The sequence below is a fragment of the Nymphalis io genome, chromosome 20 (genome assembly GCF_905147045.1).
Source record: "Nymphalis io chromosome 20, ilAglIoxx1.1, whole genome shotgun sequence".
In the NCBI taxonomy this organism is placed as follows: domain Eukaryota; kingdom Metazoa; phylum Arthropoda; class Insecta; order Lepidoptera; family Nymphalidae; genus Nymphalis; species Nymphalis io.
In genome coordinates this window covers 6,666,743-6,684,358 of record NC_065907.1, presented here as the reverse complement: position 1 = coordinate 6,684,358, position 17,616 = coordinate 6,666,743, and the positions used below count along the sequence as shown (strand labels likewise).

Sequence of the window (17,616 nt, the reverse complement as noted above, 5' to 3'; positions counted from 1 at the left end):
ACGATATTTTCAAAATTTACCTTATTATTATGATTACATTTTGTCAAATTTAATTACCGCATAAAGAATCATAACTTTTTCAACATTTTTTAAATATCGTACTAGTCAGTAAGCATAAATAAAAAATATTTAAAATACATAAGTTTTATTAATTCAAACTAAACCGATATATTTTATTACGTTAACTTAAATAATATTTCAAATACCATAAAACAGCGCATAGAAATTGTCTAACTAAATGAAAACTATTTTAAAATTTTGGATGTTTAATAAGTAGTCTAATGATTATATTATCTGTTGCTACTACGTAATGTTTTCTTAACGATAGGGATATTATAATTATAATATTAGTATTCAATAAGAATAAAGGTAAAAAGTTTAACTATCTGTCTACAAATATTTCATTTATTTTAAATAAAAAGTAATATGTAACTCTTCATAACTTGTGTGATATTTGGAATATCGTTCTTTAAAATATGTACCTATAATTAATTTCTTTACATAAAAATATTAAATTGATGTATGTTTTTGTTCAAATAATGTTTTGTACTTAACAGTTTTATTAAAATATCGTATTTGCCAACTTTTGAGTTTATACAGATAAAGCCAACACTGTTTACCTTTACCTTATTTTTCTATTCTATACGTCTTTCTTTAAGACTGGTGTGTTAAGTTTTACCTTACAGTGAATTTTTGGCCTCATTTTTCGAAACCTGAGGTAAATAAAAAATACAAGTTATTAAAAAACCAATTTAAATATTTATAAAAATAAAAAAATACGTTCACAATATTTAATACAAGTACTTATAATATGAATATTTTAAAATGAAATGAAAATTAAATTTATAAAGGGTTTTCTAAGGGTTACCATAACGAAATAAATTTGCAAATTTAAGATGTAAATCGGACCTCGTTTCAAAAAAAGAGGCAAGTGTTAATTGTTATACTATATCTATACCATACACAACTAAAATTTGATAAACACTCCTATAAATAGAATTAACAACAATATCGTGCAATTATGATGACATAAACACAAAATACTAACGTGACTGTCAACTGACACAGATTACATTTTATTATGCTTAAGTTCGCATGAAAACTTTTAACTTTTAAAGTTAAGTTTATCATACAACTTAAGACCGTAGTCTAGATAAATCTTAAGATAAATTCCATTTGGAATTAAGTGACGTCATCACCTACATTTGGTACCTTTGACTCAATTCATTTTTAAATTATATTATAATAAATGGTACTAAAAAAGTATTTATTAATAATAACATGTTGATTATAGACTGCATTCTCAAAAGTAAAAAAAAATGTTTAAATAATTATAATAGACACAAGTTTAAGCCTAGTAATGTAATTAAATGCTTTCGTAAATAATATTTGCATTAAAAAAAAAAAAAAACAAATATTTTAATATTGGAGAATGCAGACCAATTTTATGTAAATATTATGTTGACTAGGTCTTTCGAATATAATATAGCAGGATATTAACTACAGTTTAGCATCAAAAAGTGCAATATTTTACATTAAGTGTCAATTAAGCTATACATAATATTTTACACACAGAAAAAGATACAACGTACTACATTTCAGTTACCATTATATAGCATGTTTAATAGCATATTACTAGATAATAACAACGAATACAAATTTCGTAATAGTAGGAATAGCATAGACATTTAAGGTTAGTTAAATAATTTAAATGACAACTAGATAGCAGATCAATTAAACTACAAGAAATTAATATAAACTATTCATAATATAAGATTTTGAATTAAGAAAATTATCATAAGTAATATTTGGATCAATTCGTTTATACATAAATAAAATGGTTACGTAGGAAATGGACCAGCTCTTGTTACAAACAACCTATGTACCTATTCAACATCTAAAAAGTGTTATAAAATATTATAAGCAAGAGTTAAACAAATTTCTATAAATAGTTATCAAAGATCAACTATAAAGCTGACGTTGCACAGGGGATGTCACACCGTTTATTAAATATTTTAGCAAATTCCAGTTAAGAAAAAAAAAGTAGGTTTTACGGTGTGACGGATACAGTTTTCCCTAAACAGACGACAGAATAAGAAATATATGATGTATAAAAATAAATGCGGTCACTAATAAGTCAACTTCAGAAACTTGGTCCAAATTTAAAAAAAATATTTGAAATAAAGTCATTTTCGTTAGACCCATCTTATTGTGAACACAATTTAAAATTACAAGATATGGTATATTTTCGATAAGCCTTAGGTATCTATAATATGTATAGCAAATAGCATTTCATGTTGTTTCATTTTTATAAGGTAAATATTTTAACAAAGAAAGATCTTCTAAAAATACTCTAATTTGTTTTTCATCTTGCTGATAGTGACTAAAGGATTCGTGTTAAAGGACGAGTGAATTTCAAAACATGTAAATATATGATGATCTATAAGAAATACATAGTAAGGTTTTTACATTGGAATTTACATAATATTTGTTGGAAACGGTCAACATCACTAATATCTAATTAAAAGAACATTGTATTATTTAGCTTGAGTGCCGAAATCGATTTGTTGTTGAAATAGGTACCTGAAAACATGTGTTTTATTTGTAATAATTAAATGTCACCTAAGAAACTTTGGTTAAGCTATTTAATAAATATGCCAAATTAAATACTTAAACGAATAATTATAAACCCTGAAACTCAAGGGAGTAATGGTTATTATTAATTTTATTCAACAAATTTTAATGTATTGTATATTACAACACTTAAAATACCAACCTCGGCCTCCTTCCTTCATTTAGCTGTTTACAGACCTAGAAAATATATAAAAAATTGTTATTAGAGTTAAAAAAAGTTTATATATGTTATAACATGAACTAAAAGTTTTTTTTTTTAAATTTGTATATGGGTGTATAACTGTACAACAATTAGATTTTATTTATTAGAAAAAAAAAGTTTGTTTCATAACATTTAAATATGATTTTGGAGGTTTCCCAAAGAGTTTTTTGATTATATAGTTATCTAGGCAGTTATTAATATTAAGCAAGATAATATAGGGGCCTATATAGGATAAGCTTCGCATTCTTGGAGACAGATTTTTTAAGCAGAAGTTGTTTCTATAATCGATTATTTATAAAACAGCAACATTAGACATACGATAAATACATTTGCAAAACAAAGCTGAGTTTAGTCCTGAATTATTTACATTGGTAGCTAATATATCTTTATTTATGATTTTTTTAATGAAAAAACAATGTATATATATTAAATGTTAATTGTTATTTGATATTAAAGTGCAGTAGAGCTATTCTGTAAGAACAAACTTGAAGCTCACCTCGAAACAAATTTATTAAATGTCAGAAAATGATGCGATATTTAAAAAATGTAATTATAACAATTAAAGGATACATTCATCAAAATAGTGTAACAACGTGAGTAGGTGTTTAACATTTCACGAGTTTGAAACAAACTGAGTTGTCACACAATCGCACTACAGTCACGATAATATTAAGCTACCAGAGTAAATATCTCATAATGTCAGCTGTGTGTAAAAATAGAAGACGGCGTGAAACTTCAGAGAAAATATACGAGTAACGAATATAAAGTAGAACAGATAAAGCCAACATTTAGGATCAATACACAGAATAAGCAGTAATTGTGATAAAATCGCAATGCAAAACTTTCAATTTATACATAATATATAAGAATAGTGTTAAGCTTTCGTTTAAAAAGTTGGAAGATTATCACAATTACTTATATACTTATCGAATTGTATAATGAGAATGACTTGGCTTTGGTAAAATTTGATTTAAATACTTTAACGCAAATGTGTATTATATTAGTAATTATATTGTTATTTCACATAGACCAGGATTATTCTCATCATGCTTATTCATCAACAACGACACTGCGAACTTACCAAAAATTGGTTAAATATCAAATAGTAATAACAAAATAACAACATACGTTATATTACTATTTATATATTATAACAAGTAACTTCTAAATTAAACTTCGGTTACCGAAACTTGTTCACACAAAGTTGGCTGAAAATGTGAGAAAAAATAATGGCATGATTAATCTAAAAACTTATTAAATGTTGAAAAAACTTAAGAGCGACATTCTCTAATGTTGCGTTTCCACTGAAATGGTTGCTAATTTTTGTGGTTGCATTTTAATACTTCAGAAAGACATTCACAACAATTATAAAACATTGCATCAATATTCAAAAAAATTAAGTTAACACGGAAACATTTATCCAATGCACGTTGTTAACACAAAAATTGTCAATATTTCCTTTAGTAGAGATGCAACTTAATGTGCACAAATTTAGCACGAAGTGTTACTTACCAATGATAAGAGCAAGAATGATAATTCCGATAACAGCAGCAATTATCATCATCTGCAAATTAAAACTTTATTATAATATCTAAAATACACAATCTGTATTTAATCCGTTATTAATATACAAGTAAAGTATTAATTAATAAAGACTCTCTGGGGTCAAGTCAAAGCGAAAATTATTTTGCATTTAATTCATTATACGCTGCTCTTTAACTACACTCGACTTGCTAGTATGCGAGCGTTATTATAATCGCTAAAATGTTAATAGATTGAAAAAAAATCATATTTCGTTTATGTTTCAAGGCTGGACATAGGTCAGTCCTGTCGGTCTAGAATAAGAAAATTAGATTTTATATTAAAAATGTAGTTTTCACATGAAGTAAACTTTGCTCAAACCCTAAAATTGTTGCGTCAGAAAAATGTATGTATTGTATGTATTAAAAACCTTTAGTGTTCAAATTTACACACGCGGCAGACTATCGTCCGACACATAAAGACATAATTTTTCGTAATGTTGTCCTTCACCGCAAATTGGGCTCATGAAAAGTCAGTGCTGCTTGCTTCGGTTTGAGCACTTTTTTAGCTCGGCTTCAGAGTTAGAATTTCAGTAAAATAACAATGTAATTGAAGAAATTTTACGAATAAAAATAAACCTTTAAGTTCTGCAACCAGAATTTGCTCTTAAGTTTTCCAGCCTGCTGTTCAAACTGTGACGCACCTTGTTGCAGCGCATCTGTAAATTATTAAAAATGTAACTTTTACATTTACTTATATATATATATTAGTATTATTAGTACCTTTTGGTTTTGAAACTGTTATAAAAACTAATTCTTAAGCAACGGTATTGAATTAATTTCTAACGCTACATATTTCATACCTGCTCGATCGTCGAGTTCCGAAAGCTTTTGATCTCTTTCCAATACCTTCTCCACGTTTGTTTTCATTATGTCAACCACCTGGGGATGATAAAATTTCAATATCAAAGTGTTTGAAATTATGTAAACATTATATTACAAAACAGCAGTTTATATTTCAAAACAATTTATTCATTAACGGTTTTACTGCAATTACATTATTTTAGTGGTGAAATCAATGTCTTGTTGTAAAAATGTTAGCGATAAGTGTGTAAATTAATTTAAAATGAACATTAACAATTAACATATACAAGTGTTTAATTCTTAAAATTATATAATTTTTAGGCACACACAGACACACAAACAAGTGCGCGCGCGCGGACACGGACACATACGATTTTCTCGCATTAATATTTAGCAAGAATGTTTTATATTTAATGTAAATATTAATACTTATACTATGTCTTTGCTTGTGTATGTGGCCTTACTTTAGTAATGAGTAATAACTGTACAACCATTTCCGTAACGCTGTTGATTACAAGTAAGTAATAAGTTTTCCGATAGGAAAATTTTATGCAGTGCAAAAAAAACGAAGATCTCTTTTAATTTTCAAGTCTCTGTATTTATTTTAAGACGTTTATTAAAATATTATCCCATACTTGGTCAATACAGTCGCTTTAAAATATTTATGATATTACTAAACAACGATCATATTATTGTATAGTTAAAACACTGATTTCTCTCTGTCATCATTGATTTCACTTTTGAAAGAGGAAAACATAGTATTGCTTAACCAATGTAATGTATATGCATGTAAAGCCGTTATATGACACGTCCATAGGTCAAACAAAAGAATTGTCAAGTGCTCTTTTAAAAAAATTACAATCTTTAATAAATCAAAAAGCTAAAGAACAATTTCAAATGAAGTGAGCACTATTTCTTAGCATTTAAACGGGGTTACTTAATTTTGCTTACAATAGTTAAGTTACAAATATTTGCTTTAAATTGTAATCGTTTTAACATTGAAATACTTACTTCATCCACTTGAGCCTGCGTCTGCTGTAGGCGACGCTGTGCAGCAATTTGCTGTGGTGTTTTTGGCCCACCAACTGGCATGTCATCGCTGCTAGGCGCTAGTCCTCCCTCAGACGCCCTTAATGAAAAAAAAACGTTAAACGTTATATTTTACAATTACAATAGAAAAACACAATACATACATATATATTAATGTTTTCTTTTATAAATCAATAAAAATAATGTGTATATATAAGTTTGTACTTTAATATTTCCCTTAACTAAATAGATTACTCTTAATTAGTAATAGATTAGTGATAGAATCATAAAAAATAACAAGGGGAAAAAACACCTTCCTTTTAGTAAATATAATAAAAAACACATATTGAGTACACTGTTTCATGTAAAAGTTATAAAATTAAAGTTGGAATAATAGATACAGTATCGTTTATTTCTGTTTATCTTTTCAAAGTAAATTATTTAATAAATATATAAATAAGCTGATTGATATATTTTAAACTTATAAAAATTGTAGAGATTTTCATTTAAAAAAATCTTATAAAATCTTTTAAGTGCAAACGCTGTGCCCTTTATTAATTTTAAACTTTGTTAAAGTTTTATGACTTCTTACAAAGAAAGTCTGCAAGAAAACTGGCTAACAGTTTCGAAACTTATAACCTGTGATTAAGAATAATTTGACTTTACAGTTATTCAACTATAAAAAATGAATGAAATTTAAAACAATTGCTTTTTCTGAATAATCCATTTGTGTATTTTTGTGAGGCTCAAGTAATAAATAGACTCGCATTGTTACAGACAATTGAGAATTGATATTGTGTAGGTTTCATGTAATGGATTTTTTTGTAAAAAATACTTCTAAATCGTAGCCAGGTATTGAAAAAGTACAGAAAATATTTTGAAAATTGCTATAAATGAAAACTAAAGAAAAGTATTTCTTTTTTATAGTAAGTAATAATAATTCCGTAAATACAAAAAATACATAATATCAACTATTTGTTTTCTTAAAAAGACTGACCTATCTTACTCGTATATAAAATGTCTCGACATGATGGAATATTCTTTTACAATCTATTAAATAGGTCACACAATTCTTTCTATCTAATGGATCAAGTGCTTTTACTACTTTATTTTTTTTTTCAAAACTAATATTTTATTAATATTCTGTAAATGTTTGATTTCAAAGACCTTATTTTTTATTTAATTTAAACAACGATTCAGTTATATTAACGATATGTAAGTTATATGGTCATTGTTATTTGTATATATTTATAATAATTAAATCGATTTTATTGAAAAAGTCAAATAATAGTTAGTTATTACTAATCTTACAAACATATAATAATAGCTATTTCATCAAGGGCGAATCGATTAAGTGTAGGATAAACGTAATCTTAAAGTACTACTACTACACACACTACGTCCATGACATATTTTTCTGTTTCTTAACATCCATTTCAAAGCATAGAGAATAAAAGATAGAATTGTAAGTACTTATTTTTTTTATATCAGAACGATATTAGATACGATGTCAATGCCCTACCGTACCCTGTATCCGATATAAAATATTAAAATATAGAACTTGTATATTTTTCCGAATGAGATTTGGCTTGCTTTCTAGAAAGTTATTATGCTCTACTTGGTTTACTGCCAGGCCATGCACGTATGTAGTTTAAGTGTCCTTCAGATGAAAGTGCAAACTGAAGTATCATTCGTTAAGCCAAACTGCAAATGTCAAATAAAGCCTGAAAATACTTTAATGAAAAGATTGTATAAAATTTTTGAAAGCTAGCAGTGACCCAGACTTTAAATAATAAGGACTACTTTATAATAAATACTTAAATTATGTATAATTAAATAAATATATGTGTTATCATTTTCGTTACATTCGTATATGGAGTACATATTTATATTTTTATATTTAAGGTCTTTAAAAACAATAGAGAATAAAAAGGGTGTGTCTAGTTTTTATTTATAACCTTTAAAAAATGATGTCCTCTTTAGTTGTCTGCACGATAAAAAATTATATAAATTTTTAGTACATTTGATCAACTTATAAATATATTAAATATAGGTATATGTTGTTTATAAAACTCTGTATTGATGACATTTAGATATATCGCATAGTATTTGTGTTATAGTAACCAAAGACAATATTATAATATTGTTTATGGTATAAATAAAAAGTTTGATTGATTAGTACTTATGCATAAAAGTAACTCGAATTAATTTATTATCAGATGTTTCTTGTAAAAGGTATGGTGAGAGGCGTCCCTAGCTATTGAGGATTTTGGAGGAGGTATAAATTTGTTCGCAGCGTTTTATTGAACTTTCTTGTAACTTAAAACAGTACTTATTTTATTTTATAGTTATTTATGAGAATCCATAGATAAGTCAGGATTTTTTTTCGTTTAATTGTTCCCATTATGATGCACGGTCGATATTCAGTAGGATGGAATATTTAAAATTCTTTGAATATTTTTTTTTTTTTTATATATTCGCCGGGCGGGCAAATGACTACTCCACCTGATGGTAAGTGGTAGTAGAGTCCAAACGCGACGATATCAGCTATATTCGAATCGTATATGTAACCAACGATAATTACAAGGAAAATATAAGTTGAAACTTAATAATAATAAATAATATATAAAGGTTAACGATAGAAATTACTTTTATCTTGAACAAATATCAGAATGATAGTATTTTAACAAAAGTTCAGGACCCGCATTACAACGGGCTTTACCCTTAATGTGGTCCAGATTTAATCAGCGATGTCCTCTTTACTTGTCTGCACGATACAAAATTGTATGTTTATTAGTACATTTGATCAATTTATATAAGTATAAGTTAATAACTTTGTAATCTTTAAATAAACGATAAAGGGGCAGGTCGACTTGTACGGACGCAGATTGTATGACAAATTGCAAATGTTAGATTAACCAAACCAATCGCTGACACAATATGTTGGAAACTTCAAAACAGTTTCTATGATTTTATTATATGTATATTTTATTACTTAAATAAATAATAATTAACTTAAATAATTTATATTACTTAAATTACTAAATAATATTTTATTTTTATCTTAAAAAAATATTTAAACTAAAATTGGAATAAACTTTTTGGTTCATTGATTTGTTATCAGTACGCAATACTATTTACATGATCAGTCCAGGACATTGAGAAAAAAAATATTTTTGACTGTTTTTTTAATTACCGTTCAAAAATATTTCTAGAACGTCATATTTCTACCCTATACTTTAATTTATTAACCTTTTCTATGTAGGATCTTTCGGTGTGAAAATACGAATAACAGCTGACTGGTTTTTTTCAAAAGAATAGTTCTTATTTAAATTATTAATTATCGGTTTCCTAATGAGGTAATTGGTTTAAAAATATAAACACAGAAGCAAAAAATTTAGTGGTACTTATTTATTTATTACAATATGTAAAAGTTTTAGTATCAACAAAAGGATACAAATTATACCTATATGCATTTGCGTGCATTCAAATACTTTCAGTCTAATTGCATGTCGTAGCTTTTTACGATCGAAAGTGGCTTTCCATGAAACGGTTAAGAATTACAAAAGGATGAAAAAACATTATGTTCATTATTTAGAAGTTATTTAACATTTATAATAAATAACGCTAGTTTTTTACGTATATTCCTCATAAAATATGATATTCTTCATTTTATTCAACTCCATATAGGATAGTATGGGGTTGGTCAAGATTGCAACTGTTTCACGGTAGCATGCGCAAACGATCCCATGGCGCTTCTCGTTAAGACGGGAAGGGTACCGCTGGTTTTTTAGTGGGTAATCCGATGATTGGGGCGCACTCGGCGCCTTGGACACCGGCGAGCCCCACATACTCCCCAACTGTTTCCGTGGGGGAAACGCGTAATCCGTTTTTACAGCGTTAAAAATAAAACTAAAAAAAGCTTGTAACTGTTTTTCAAACTATATGAACCGATATTATTGAAATTTCGCATAAAGTGTTGGTGCTGGTGTTTCAAACGGCCGCTAAATAATTAAAACATTTGTTTTTTTAAATACAATTGTTTTATAACAAGAACATTCATCGTTTAAATGCCCTTCAATGAAGTCAGAGCAAAGTTCTTAATAGCTATTGTTATTTTCAATATAAAATTCTATATGCAATAACGGTAGGATTTTAAGGGTGGTAGGTTATCTTGGAAGTATGAGTAGTCGAAACCAAGCTCAGCAGTTTTCAGCTTAAAGCTAAATATAAATTAAAGTATTCTTCTTTTATGTAGGCTTTATATCGTATTCAAAAAAAGTTAAATGGATTAGAGATTGAGGATCGATGAAATGGAATTTAAAATAAAAGAATTATTACAACTTATGTAGGACAAATGTATGACTGTGAATGTATAATTCCCAATGCATTGTCAATCTTAGGAATTGCTCTTGCAAAGTCATGTGTACACTTTATTTGTATTTCTGTATTAATTCTAATTCCATTAAGCCAGTTGACATGTAACATTAACCTACGGATAGTTTATATGTAGTCATAACTTAATAGACATAGATTATTATACAGTAGAGTTGAATGTCATTAAGGGCGGGCTGGTAAGTAGAGAATATGTATGTATATTTTAAAATAGAGTTGATAAAGCAGTACTGACATTGCATACAAATTAAACCAAGAAGGGCAGAGGGGAGCAATTGGAACTTAGCCCAAGATCACGTATTTCACCTGCATTAATTTTCAATTTTATTATAATTCATCACGTGCTTGTCTAACGCTGTAAAGAAAACTATCGTCAGGAAAAGTTTATGTTCAAGGTAAAATCTGAGACAAGTATATTATTAAGCGGAGTAAATTAGTGTGGCCTTTTACCAGCAGTTTAAAAAAAAAGAATATATTCAAAGTTTATAAACTTTCAATAAGCAACGTTGGATAATGAAACGGTAGCACAAACTTGAGAATTCAAATTAATTCAAATTTTTTAGGTGGTAGGGTTTTGTGTAAGCACGTCTGGGTAGGTACCGCTAACGCATCATATGTATATACTATCGGCAAACAGCAATACTTTGTATTGTTGTGTTCGGGATTGAGCCAGTGTAACTACACATACTCAAGGGATATAACATCTTAGTCAACATTGGTGGCGCATTAACGTTGTGGGCGATGGTAGCCAATAATCCTTAGTTGCCAGTCTACCTAATTTTTATTTATTTAAAGTAAAAATATATAATAATAATAAAAATATTTATTGAAATCGTTTTTGTACATCTATTTATAGATAATCTGGCACCATAAACTAGGAAGACCTATGTCCTGGCCCCTATGCCAGGGCAAAGAAATCAATTTTTTGTTAAAATTCATTTGAAATATTTTATTTATGATTTTAATTTATATTGTAATATATTATTATTTTCAATAATCTTAAACAGTTTTCAATAATTGTAAAGCCTTATGTCTCGCGCCACCGCCTTTACTATGATGACATATGAATCTCGAATGTCAAGCGACAAAAGATAAATGCTTTTCGATTTCCATTCGACTTTGACGTCAATCGTCGAAAGGTTTGCTTACTCAACGGTGTAGGATGTCGTCCGGTGGTATTTCTTATTTGATGTTTAGTGACACGACTTATTTCAGACTTGAATTATTATTGCGCCTGTGGAAAAATACAATAGTAATTCATCGTATGTCATTTTTATATAACACTTGACACTTAGAATTGACGGAATTTCAATTGTATATTAGTAGTAAAAAAAAAAAGTTCTTGTATATATGTACATATTTCAGGCAACCCCTATTGAGGATCATTGTTTTTTATTTTTTAAACCTTAATCTTAACCCAGTCCTACCAATATAAGTTTTTTTTATTCCGATTATTCATCAAATGCTTTCAAACTACGAGAGTTATTCGATATGTTTTTTTTTTAAATTATCTTATTCTTTTTTAAAATAGACAGACGAGCAAATAGGCCAGCTGATGGTTAGTTGACATCATCCGCCCATAGACATGGTTCTGTAAGAAATATTATCCATCTCTTAAATCGTTAATACGTCACCAACCTTGGCAGCTATTTATGTCTCTTGTGCTTGTAATTACACTGGCTCACTCACCTTTCAAACCTGAGTACAACAATAAGTATTGCTGTTTGCAGGTAGAATATAAGATGATTGGGTGGTACCTACGCAGACGGGCTTGCACAAAGCCCTACTACCAAGTATAATTTATTAATTATGCTTATGGCTTATAAATGATTAATATGGCATTACCGGTCATTACCAACCTACGAAGAGAGACGAAGTCAAGAGCTATACTTATTTTATATAAAACATCTGTCTTTGATATTATTGTAACAGTAACTATTAATTTGGTTTCAGATTTAACAGTTATTTGAATTATAATTAAATAATATCAGCAGTCTTTTCATTTACATAAAGTCTAGTAAGAAATATTAAGTAAAGTAAGACTTAAAGGTAGGTACTTTATAACTTTAATAACATTATTTAATAACTATTATGGATTCTATAGACAAGCTAATAAACTTCAATAATATTTTTTAATCGGAAAAAAATTAGCAGGACATACAATATTAAAAATATATCAATATAAAATAAAAATAGAATATATAATGCACCCCATATTAAGGTTAAATTAGTTGGACTTAACGTGATTTAAATAACTAAATACACTATATAGCACCTTTTTTATTCAATCTTTATATTATTTACTGGACATAAGTTAAAAAAATCAAGCAAATAATAGGGCGAATCGTTTTAAAATTTTAAGTATTGCCACGAAATCTATATGGAATTATTTCTGACATTACAAGTTATTTCACAATAAAAATAATTCAACATACCTACCGTTCAAAATGAAATAAATATCGAACTAAATTCAGTTACGTTTCAATATAGACATAATAAAATCAATAAATCAAACAAATTTCAGTGGCCTTTGATAAAAAAGAGTATGACTTACATTTTTAGATGCTCTGTATATGCGCGTCGATGAAAATCCGAACAAATGGAACGAGTTTCTTAATATCTTTCACAAATTCTCTCCTAAGTTCATTCACTGGCAATGTATCTTCCCCGACCTATGCACCTTCACTGCTCAGCACCAAATGAATGTACTTCATGAATGGGATGCTTACTAGATTTTCCCACAAGAATATCGGCTACCGATCTATTTTTAGGTGAGGTATTTCTCAAATCGAAATCGACCCTCTATACAGGATAGCATTTATTAAACGTACTCCTCAACCATAACACACCAACACAAGAGATCGAATTGTACGAACAATGTTAAAATATCCTGTATTTGAGAAAATAATGATAGAAGTGAAAACCTTCCGTGACAAGGTTTCCCGATTTGCATGGGAGAGGGCGCGTCAGTATTTTCCCTAATAGGAGCGAATGGTCTAAAAATACCTTCTAAAAGTTTAGGCCAAAATGAACTTTATCGTAACATAATTTAAAATCAAATTCGTTTGGATGAAAGTAAGTAAATTCGTATGTAGTACGTGCGGTTAGGGTTGTGTGCGTTGTGGTTTCGACGCATGCGTAGCAGGGCGGGTGGACGCGAACAAAAATCAATTCGGTACGTGGGAGTTATGTAATGGTATAGACAACGTTTGCGTTGGCGACTATTCTATCGTAATTGAGGTTAATCTCGTTCAATATAATACATGGGTAAAAAATAGTTTTATAATATTGTTGACGGTCTTTGTCTCAGTGCTTATTTGAAAGCATTTTTAATAATGTTTATTTAAACTTAAGAACTAAAAATTGAGTAACTTGTTGCAAAGATACGAAAACCATTTGGTTTATAATCTAATTATTTGGCTTTTAAAATATATTATCGTTTACTAGCAATAAGGTTTTATAATGAATATATTGTAAGACAATTATCATAAATATTCTTAAGGATATAGTGCTAAACAAGAATTAAAATCATTGTTTTATTATATACTGTCATGTTCATATTATATGGGTTACCATATATTTAATAAGGCTGTTACTTATTCAACAGGTATTCGAAAGTCAATATCTTTGAATATTTTAAAATAAGTTTAAATAGCATTTTGCATTTTGTCTATTTGTGATAATGTATATAATAATTAAACAGAAATATTATACATACTTGTAATTTATTTACTTAAGAATTATTTGCATTGAAGCCTTAATACAAATAAAAATTAAAAATAACTACTGTACAAATCATGACCGCGTGGAACGGTGGCAAGAATTCTAGCAGCATTTCCTTTCGAATCGCAATTTCGATCATCTGGTAAAAAAAAAATTACCAGCTCTCCTGTCATCAGTAGAGGTAATTAGACGAGCTGTTTTTTAATAAAAGTATTTGCACTGACGTAATTCCAAGGCCGAAGCTTTTCAACTGTGAACGTAACAAAGACATTATATATTCGTAATAAATATTATTGTATTATTGAAATGTGCACTATATTATGATTTTTAATTAAAAATGAGTATACAGTATATTGTTTTATCTTTCCTTTGATTAAACTTACGTTTATTTGATTAGGTAAGATATTGGAGAAGCCTATGTTACCTAAGATCTTTTGCCAACTCATTAGAACCACTTTGGCATTATTGGGCACTATTTTATTATTTATAGTTTTTTCTGTCGACCTTTTTATGTGAAAATCCATTACGTTCATTATTCAGTGCCATATTTCTATTTATTGATAATTAATAAAATTATTGTTAAAACAAATACAGTTTTCAAGAACGCTTTAATTTTGTAATGAGAAGTTTAAATCTCATTGATTTTTCAACTGGCAAGTTCTCAACGCATGGTATACATAAACTGCGTAGCGATATTCTTGTAGTTCTTCAAAAACGGATCATAATAGAATAACGTCAGCTTAAGTGCAAGGGTTTAAAAAAAATCGTAAGAAAACCTGCATGTGACCGATTAAACTCGTTTATCTACCAATACGCTGTGAACCGGGCTTGGGGGAATACGGTTTGAAACATACCTTTGACCTTTACTTTAATGGGAGAGCAGGCATTTGCCCAGCCCTGATACATTGATATCAATTATTGTCAACTTGACAACTGATCCCTTGAAGATATTCATGGATGTCCACATTTTCTCATATGAGGCGACACTTACGAGTCAAAAATATGTATATTATTAAATATCTTGAGAATAGTTATATATAGTTGTTTAGCTACTGTCATACACGAGAGCGATGTTATATGTTCTTATAATCTATACAAATAAAAATATGGAAGTGTCTGTCTGTGATTTCAAAATAACTGCGTCTTTGAACTTTTGCTGTTTGAAAATATTTATTATAAAGACTATTTGCGAGTTACCAAAACCAAAACAATCATTTTTAATTATTCTGTCTGTCAGTTTGCCCACGCTAATCTTTGAAACGGATAAAAAAAATAATTAAATAAATGAATTATTATAAGATGTACTTCAAGGTTTTGTTTAGTTTTTATTAGTATAATATAGTATTTATTCATCAAAATCGGTTGAGTCTATCAAAAGTTATAAAAAGTTGGTTAGGTAGGTAGGTTGTCGTTTTCACGGTAGCAAGCGAAAGCGATTCGGTGGCGCTCCACGTTAAGACGGAAAGGGTATCGCTGGTTTTTTAGTGGGTATTCCGATGTTCGGGGCGCATTCGGCGCCTTGGGCTCCAGCGGGCCCCACATACCCTTTACGTTCCCGTGGGGGAAACGGGTAACGCGTTTTTCCAGCGTTAAAAAAAAAGGTAGGTTGTCGTTATAAAATATGTTGCGGCCATTAGCCCATAGATGGCGGTGTGCTAAATACATCAATTTTTGAATTGCGGTGTCCAGATTTACGGAGTAGAGTGACCTTCTGCTATACATATTAGGATTCGTGTTTAGTTCAGTGTTGTCGTCGTTTCATATTATTGTTTTGAGTTTCATTTCATTAATTTCATCATTGCACTGATAATATTGAATACTTTGTGGCTTTAGGTTGCAATTATTAATGCGGTTGTAATTTTTGTAACTTTGTTCTATTTTTATCTATTCCTTAGTTGTAGGATTTAAGAAAGTTTGCATTACATTGTTTAGTTTTAACCTTATTTAATAATTTTATTAAATTAGAAAGGTTGTAATTTTTTTCTATTACTTGCTGTTGCTTTATCCATGGGCATATGTAGCATGTTCAAGTGTAAGTCATGCCAATGATATCGTTGTCCTAGCAAATGGAAATACTATATCTAATATAGTGTATAATATGTATATAACAAGGCGAGATGGCTTAGTGGTTAGAACGCGTGAATCTTAACCGATGATCGTGGGTTCAAGCCCGGGCGAGCACCACAAAATATTCATGTGCTTAATTTGTGTTTATAATTCATCTCGTACTAAACGGGGAAGGAAAACATCGTGAGGAAACCTTCATGTGTCTAATTTCATTGAAATTCTGCCACATGTGTATTCTACCAACACGCATTGGAGCAGCGTGGTTCAACCACTCTGCTACAAACCTCCCCAAAATGTAGAGGCCTTAGCCCAGCAGTGGCATATTAACAGGCTGTTATTACTGTATATAACATGTATAGGAGGCATTACAATAATTCAGTAACTCCATTTTTATTTAATTACTACAATAATAATAATCACACTCATATCATAAATACAAAGAACAAGAAAGATTGTGTGTGTTGTGAATATTTGTTACTTTTTCAAGCTTTATCACAGCTAAAGTATGACATACTTAAAATATCTGGTCCTTCTTATCCCGTTTAACTGGATTTTTAATTATGACGCGGGCGAAACTGGGGGTGAATCGCTAGTAGCCAATAAAATAAAGAGCTAATTTAATAATAGTTTATATTTTAATATTGATTGATTTATGTCACATTAATCTATATTCTGAAATGTATACACTCCAACACAATTTATTTTTACCTAGAATTAACTTGAAATATAGTACTTACACATTATTCTTTCGAAAAAAATGTACAATATTTATTTATAACAAAGACATTTTAAGAAAAATTAAAAATGCATAAGAGCTGACTCGTTCTCTCGAGCGTTCTCAAGCCGTTGTAGATTCTTTGTAGAATATATTATATTTTCTTTTTATTAATATTTTCACCTAGCTTAGAACTTGTGGCGTAGTCGAATGTGACGGTTTTATTCGAAATTGACAAATTATTTAAATTGCTCAATTATTTGTCGTTATTTTTTAAAAACTTTTCTTTAATTCGCGTTGTATTTAAACAAACAGCTTTTGTTAAGATAGATGAAGATTACCTGTAAAGAAAACGTTAAACAAATTATATCAAATCTACGCATGTATATTATAGGTGCAATTTTACATTTACAGGATACTCATTTTAGAAACCAGTCACCGCAGACGTACAATAAGGCTCATTTTTG

General features: G+C 28.9%; 1 protein-coding gene across 1 annotated transcript; it reads right to left on the bottom strand.

Moving 5' to 3' along the window:
- Positions 1-302: 302 nt before the first annotated feature.
- On the bottom strand, positions 303-13,598 carry LOC126776444 (neuronal synaptobrevin-like). Its single transcript, XM_050498965.1, has 7 exons — positions 13,199-13,598; positions 6,232-6,349; positions 5,220-5,298; positions 4,996-5,075; positions 4,349-4,400; positions 2,777-2,811; positions 303-2,583 (listed from the first exon to the last, which is right to left on the bottom strand). Coding segments are annotated over exons 1-6 (339 nt in total). The 5' UTR covers positions 13,201-13,598; the 3' UTR covers positions 303-2,583; positions 2,777-2,803.
- Positions 13,599-17,616: the final 4,018 nt, after the last annotated feature.

Bases quoted from the DNA above. Each gene is read 5' to 3' on its own strand.
- LOC126776444 (XM_050498965.1), bottom strand. The intron at 5,299-6,231 runs GTAAGTATTTCA...TATCATCCCCAG, and splicing joins CGCAGGCTCAAGTGGATGAA to GTGGTTGACATAATGAAAAC. The intron at 5,076-5,219 runs GTATGAAATATG...AATAATTTACAG, and splicing joins GGAACTCGACGATCGAGCAG to ATGCGCTGCAACAAGGTGCG.